This window comes from Oncorhynchus mykiss, chromosome 28 (assembly GCF_013265735.2).
Source record: "Oncorhynchus mykiss isolate Arlee chromosome 28, USDA_OmykA_1.1, whole genome shotgun sequence".
NCBI lineage: Eukaryota > Metazoa > Chordata > Actinopteri > Salmoniformes > Salmonidae > Oncorhynchus > Oncorhynchus mykiss.
This window is the reverse complement of record NC_048592.1, coordinates 270,009-277,167: the sequence shown is the minus strand read 5'-3', so window position 1 is coordinate 277,167 and position 7,159 is coordinate 270,009. Positions and strand designations below refer to the sequence as shown.

General features: G+C 39.9%; 1 protein-coding gene across 1 annotated transcript; it reads right to left on the bottom strand.

Moving 5' to 3' along the window:
• Window positions 1–715: 715 nt before the first annotated feature.
• On the bottom strand, window positions 716–6,756 carry LOC110509187. Its single transcript, XM_036967068.1, has 6 exons — window positions 6,723–6,756; window positions 6,462–6,607; window positions 5,869–6,145; window positions 4,759–4,940; window positions 1,559–1,617; window positions 716–1,167 (listed from the first exon to the last, which is right to left on the bottom strand). Exons 1-6 carry the CDS (start codon window positions 6,754–6,756, stop codon window positions 1,017–1,019), a joined length of 849 nt encoding a protein of 282 aa, XP_036822963.1. The 3' UTR covers window positions 716–1,016.
• Window positions 6,757–7,159: the final 403 nt, after the last annotated feature.

Below are 7,159 nucleotides of genomic sequence, written 5' to 3'. Positions count from 1 at the left end.
CATAGCGCTTGATTGTTTTTGCAACTGCACTTGAAGAAACGTTAAAAGTTCTTGGAATTTTTCCACATTGACTGACCTTCATTTGATGGACTGTCATTTTTCTTTGCTTGTTTGAGCTGTTCTTGCCATAAAATGGACTTGGTCTTTTACCAAATAGGGTTATCTTCAGTATACCATCCCTACTTTGTCACAACACAACTGATTGGCTCAAACACATTTAGAAGGAAATAAATTACACAAATTAACTTTTAACAAGGCACACTTGTTAATTGAAATGCATTCCAGGTGACTACTTTATGAATCTGGTTTAGAGAATGCCAAGAGTGTGCAAAGCCGTCACCAAGGCAATGGGTGACTACTTTGAAGAATCTCAAATATAACATATATTTTGATTTAACACTTTTTACTCCATGATTCCATGTGTTATTTCATGGTTTTGATGTCTTCACTATTATTCTACAATGTACAAAATAGTAAAAATAAAGAAAAACCCTTGAATGAGTAGGTGTGTCCCGATGTTGACTGGTTCTGTTATGGGAGAATATGGGCCAGTTTGAGGTTCACTCAATAATTTGATGGCTGATAGCCAGTTGATGAATAGTTTTGGAATACATTTTATTTAGAAAATTATTTTATACATATATTACATACAATACAAGAATATCTTTAGCAATTCTTTGCAAAGAGATCATTAGCTCTACACTGTGGAGAAATTAATGGTATAGGATTACAGTCTAAAACAAGGAAGATTTGAAGACCCCACACAAAAATAATCCCTAGCCCCTAATCCTTGGGCACTTTGTGGCACTTCAATGCTGCATTTGGATAGACAAGTGGATTGGCAAGTTACATTACAATCATGCATTTACCTATCAAAGTATTTGAGATCTACATTACTTGCTAAGGGTTAGAGGCTATAGGGGTTGTTTCTGGACCTGACAGGGCAGAAGCTTCTTGTTCTCAAGGGATATCAGTGTGTTTCTGCTCCACTAGAGGGCATCATACTGAGGACTGGTTCAGGACTGACAGAAACAAGAGGAGATGGAGAGAACTGTATGGATCTGGCCATGCTGGTTGAGGGACATGTGGCTGTCGTAGCCCCGAGGGACACAAGAGTTGGTGGGTCTCTCTGCCCACAGATAGCACACTTCGGAATCAGAGTTGCTCCTGCAATACAGAGAGAGAAAACAGAAGTTGTAAGACAACATTTGTCATAACAAAGCACTCCAAATACTGAAGTCCTATCTCTTTATCTGGTAGACACACTTTCAAATGTTAAAATATAGACTTATCCCTAAAATATACACCGAAATCACAAATCAAACTTGAAAATGGAAAATACATTGAGGACAATTGGGAGGGAGTGTAAATCAGAAACCAAACCAAACAAGCCGTATTTAAACCACAACAGCTACTCTTTATGGGTATTACAGAGTGTTAGAGCTATAAGCTAGCAGGCAATTGTTAGGATAGGGGTGGTAGAATGATGGAGGAGGAGAAGAGAGGAGGGCCGGAGTGCTTCCGGAAGGGAGGGAGCAGCTGCATGTGTTCAGCTTACCTGAGAAGACAGCGGTTTCCTGTGGTGCAGCCTCCTAAACATCTGCCCACGTCTATTTCCTGTTGGAACATTAGCAATACAGAGACAATGCCATCAGCAATCAAATCACCACAGGCTGAAAAAAACAGCCAGGCCAACCCACCAGCAGGGAGGGGGGATGGGGGGGGGGGGGATCTGTGTTAAATGCTTTGATTCAACACCTGCAAAGACCATTTGTGTTTGCACTCCTCACACCTTTTGTGAGAGGGGGTAGCAGACGGTCTATTGCCCTCAAATTCAAATCTGGACCTTGAAGCCAGTTCCACTGCATTTTTTCATTTTTCCCCTCTTTTCCCCTCTAATCAGAGACTTATTTAGACCTGGGACCCCAGGTAGGTGCAATTCATTATCAGGTAGAACAGAAAACCAGCAGTAGTCCAGACCTCGTAGCGCAAGATTTGAATACTCCTGGCCTATAGGCTCAATTTAACAGACCTAGATTAGTTAAATAACTATATTTTGCCATCTCTATCTTTGTCAACAAACAATATTGCACTTTTTTTAAATACTTAAAATAAAGTCTTAAACAATAGTAATAAAAACTATTTACTTAAGCAAGAAGATGCTGCAGGTTGAGGTTTTTTAAATATTTTTTTTATTTAACCTTTATTTAACTAGGCAAGTCAGTTAAGATCAAATTCTTATTTACAATGATGTCTTACCCTCTGGACAAACCCTCCCCTGACCCGGACAACGCTGGGCCAATTGTGCGCCGCCCTATGGGACTCCTGATCATGGCCAGTTGTGACACAGCCTGGGAACAAACCAGGGTCTGTAGTAACGCTGCAATGCAGTGCCTTAGACCGCTGTGCCACTCGGGAGGCCTAAAATGGAATGTTCCTTCATGGCCTAGTTACAGTTTTGTCTTAAATCAGTTTTAAAATCTATGGCAAGACTTGAAAATGTTGAACCCCCTTGTACACACGTGAACCCTATGTATTTTTTGTTTGCTCTTATATATGCATGTGCCTTCAGAAAGTATTTACACCCCTTTGACTTTTCCACATTTTGTTGTGTTACAAAGTGGGATTAAAATAGATTTAATTGTCATTTTTTTGTCAACGATCTACACAAAATACTCTATTGTCAAAGTGTAGGAAAAATCTAACATCTGTAAAAAATAAACACTAATATATCTTGATTAGATAAGTATTCAACCCCCTGAGTCAATACGTGTTAGAATCACCTTCGCCAGCGATTACAGCAGTGAATCTTTCTGGGAAAGTCTCTAAGAGCTTTGCACACCTGGATTGTAGAATATTTGCACATTATTCTTTTCAAAATTCTCAAGCTCTGTCAAGATGGTTGTTGATCATTGTTAGACAGTCATTTTCAAGTCTTGCCATAGAATTAAAATCCGATTTAAGCCAAAACTGTAACTAGCCCACTAAGGAATATTTAATGTCGTCTTTCAGGAACATTCAATTCTGTCTTGGTAAGCAACTCCAGTGTTTATTTGGCCTTGTGCTTTAGGTTATGGTCCTGCTGAAAGGTGAATTTGTCTCCCATTATATGTTGCAAAGCTAACTGAACCAGGTTTTCCTATAGGATTTTGCCTAGATGACAAGCATACCCATAACATGATGCAGCCACCACCATGATTGAAAATATGAAGAGTTGTACTCAGTGATGTGTTGCATTGGATTTGCCCCAAACATAACGCTTTGTATTCAGAACATAAAGTTCATTTCTTTTTTTGCAGTTTTACTTTAGTGCCTTTATTGCAAACTTATTGCATGTTTTGAAATATGTATTATTCTGTACAGGCTTCCTTCTTTTCACTCTGTCAGTTAGGTTAGTATTGTGGAGTAACTACGATGTTGTTTATCCATACTCAGTCTTCTCCTATCACAGTAACTTTTAAAGTCACCATTGGCCTCATGGTGAAATCCCTGAGCATTATCCTTCCTCTCCGGCAACTGAGTTAGGAAGGATGACTGTATTTTTGTAGTGACTGGGTGTATTGATACACCATCCAAAGTGTAATTAATAACTTCACCATGATCAAATGTATATTCATTGTCTGCTTTTTACATATTTTTACCCACCTACCAATAGGTGTCCTTCTTTGTGAAAACCTCCCTGGTCTTTGTGGTTGAATCTGTGTTTGAAATGCACTGCTCGACTGAGGGACCTTATAGATAATTGTAAGTGTGGGGTACAGAGATGAGGTAGTCATTCAAAAATCATGTTAACACTATTATTACACACAGACTGAGTCCATACAACTTATTATGTGACTTGTTAAGAACATTTTTACTCCTGAACTTGTTTAGGCTTACAATAACAAAAGGGTTAAATACTTATTGACCCAAGACATTTCAGCTTTTCATTTGTAATTCACTAGTAAACATTTTCAGAAACATAATTCCACTTTGACATTGTGGTATTGTGTGTAGTGACAAAAAAATGATCTACATTTAATCCATTTAAAATTCAGACTGTAACCCAATAAAATGTCAGTCAAGGGCTGTGAATAATTTCTGAAGGCACTGTAAGTGTTTTGTTTGGATTGTCCCCCATAAAAGGCTACTGTGCATACTATAGCATCCATCCAGTTAAACTTTTAAAAATTTTGGAGCTGAACCCATTGAAGAGACGCCATCTCTTTATCTCTCAGCCAAAGAGACAGACATCACTTTTTTGGGCAGTCACAGACGTGTACAGCATTTCACACCTGCTGTGTCTGTCTGTGCGGTGCCAACCAGTGGGGAGTGGATTGGATGTGCGGGGGAAACTTATTAACGTGGGCCAATAACCTTTTATTTACAGATCTATCTGACAAATGGAGGTGACTTGTTAGTGTGTCTGACACTCAGATGGAATCACTAACTTCCTTTGCTCTCTGATCAAACATCTGATTGGTGTGAAGCTGCCTAGCTGATAAATGAATAAGATCAGATAAGGGTTCATCTTAGGTAGTCTGTGCATAGCTTTAAAGTTCATTATTAAAAAAAGAAGAGTGGCAAAATAGTTTCTATAAAGAATGAGACCAAAAGACAAGTAAAAAAAGCATAGGTGTTACTGCAAGCTTTTCTTTTTGCTATTTTTTTATGAAAAAGAAAATGATACATTGCTAGAGTGTAGTACAGGTAACGTTGGCATATTGACAGGGCAGGGCGTTGCTAATAAAAAGACAGGATACCGGAACATGAGCTCACCTTGAGTTTCTCCTCTTTGACTCCGTTAGCATCATAGGCTATTTCATAGTAGTACTCCATGTAGGGAACTCTATAGCAGCTCTTACTCAGCTCACAGACCTCCACTGTCTGGACCAGGTCTACCTTGTTAGGGGTCTTCACCAAGGCCGAGTCAAATTTAGTGGGCACGCAGGAGAACCCATCTGAGAAGGAAATAGTTATTCAATATTATTAGAGTTACTTAGATTCTGAACATGATCATGAACCATGATGATTGTCTGTTTTCATGAGCTCTGTGTCCATTAACTGTTTCAGTCTGATATTTCTTATTCAAATGCTATTGTCTTCCATGTGTCCTGTGATATGGACTTTGTAATTATGCTACCACTGAATTATTAGTAGAACTTTACCATTAGGAACTTATTTGTGTGTGCAAATTGTTGGTACAGCAATGAGTGCTATGAAAAATGTTATACCATGTATTACAGCAATGACAAATAAGGTTTGAATTTTAAGAACACAAGGACATGTATGTATCAGTGGTTGTGGGAGCCAACAAATAATAATCTACTCCTTCTGGGCTCAATCCTAACCCCTATGCGAGCAACACTTTTATGCACATTGTACATTATCTCCCATACCTGTTTTTTTACGCATTACGTTTTTGCGACCATAAAGTTTCAATAAGGGCTGACTGCGGCCCGCATCCTGGAAACTCCAGGGAAGAACCGCCCAGGGGAGAACCGCCCAGGGAAGAACCGCCCAGGGAAGAACCGCTCAGGGAAGAACAGCCCAGGGAAACCAAGCCCCCTCTTTGTCAGGTTAGGATAATTAACTTTCCAGGTAAGGATAATTAGCTTTCCAGGTAAGGATAATTAGCAGGTTAGGATAATTCATGTATAAGGTTAGGATAATTAGCAAAGCAGGTTAGGAGAACTAACATAACAGGTTGGGTGAATTAGGTTAAGGTTAGGATCAGGGTTAGGTTTAGCTACAATGCTACAATGTAGACCGAGGAAGTAGCCGGGAAACAACAGAAAGAGAAGGCACTTCTTCCCTGGACGTGGTCAGACCCTTCTCAAAATGTTGGCTGTTTTTGTAGTCATTCAGAAAGATAACAAGCCTACACACCTGGAGAACCTTTCGAACCCGAACAGCTTCCCACATCGATGACAGTCTCGTATGGGGTCTTAAAGAAGTAGGTTTTGAGCGCCGGAACCCGGACACATTGGGTCAGTTTGTTTTCACAGTGGCATTCCTCTATGACCTCCACCTCCCGGGGACCCTTGAACAGCAGCATCTGGTCCACCCTCACCCCGGTCGGCTCACAGTTATGGTTCACCCCACAGGACGTAACCTGACCAGAACCCTTGGCACTGATTGGAGTGGTAGGTTTGCGGACCCTTACCTTTTATAAAGGGGAAAATAGAAAACTTGTCAAGAGATGTTTTTAGTCAAGACTATATGCCTATTAAGTTGTAATGGTGTTCTTATCTTGGATCTCACCACCCTAATGTTGAGATAATAATGTCCCTAATAATGCAACAATATAGTAACCATATTTAACTAAGAAAAAGTTAGTTTTGTCTTCATCGAATGGTTGTATTTTATTGATCAAATTCTCAAATAAGGAGGCCTGATTTAATTCCTTAAAATTCCTAAACTCTTTACAATCCTGAAGTTGTTGTGCTCTCTTTTGGTCATTTGAGGAACTGCTCACTTACTTTTTTGCTCCTGAGGTATTCCAACATGGAGGAATGTTTGGAATAGCCCTGCTGTAGTCCAGCCTCATGTGATGTCCTGCTTTGTTCTCCCCCACAATGGGTCCTGCACATCCCCACATCCACACTCACAGGACTACCAGAGATGTCTGAGGACAGAAGGTAAACAATCCATGATAACAACAATCATTGCTAAGCCCCCCAATTTCTCTCACCCCAAATTCTGTAAGCTCCTAAACGTCTCTATGGAAGCATGTATCTTACACAAATTTACATGAAGATATCGTGTTGTTTGCATTTATCAAACCACATAATTCTGCTGACAAATATTGTTGAATAGGGGGAGATAAGTCTATGATAAAATAAGGGAATTTTTAGTCAAGGGTTTTTGGAAGACTTTGTATTGTAGTAGCCTAGTCCCTTGGGAAGAGTTGGCTTCAGTATGGGACTAGACTTTGATAGTACCACTTTAGAAGTCATGTATGGGGAATGAGACAGTGCTGCCCTTTTATGGTGCTTTACCATTGATTTACCTTGGCCGATGTAAACAAAGTGGCTCTGTCTCTTGCAGCAGGCTCTCAGTGCAAACGGGTTCCTGTGCTCCACATGTTTGTTCAACAAGGAAGCTGCTGGATAAGATAAACACAGACACATCAACACCTTGTATAGCAGTCCAAGGTGACATCAGCATTCCTGAGCTG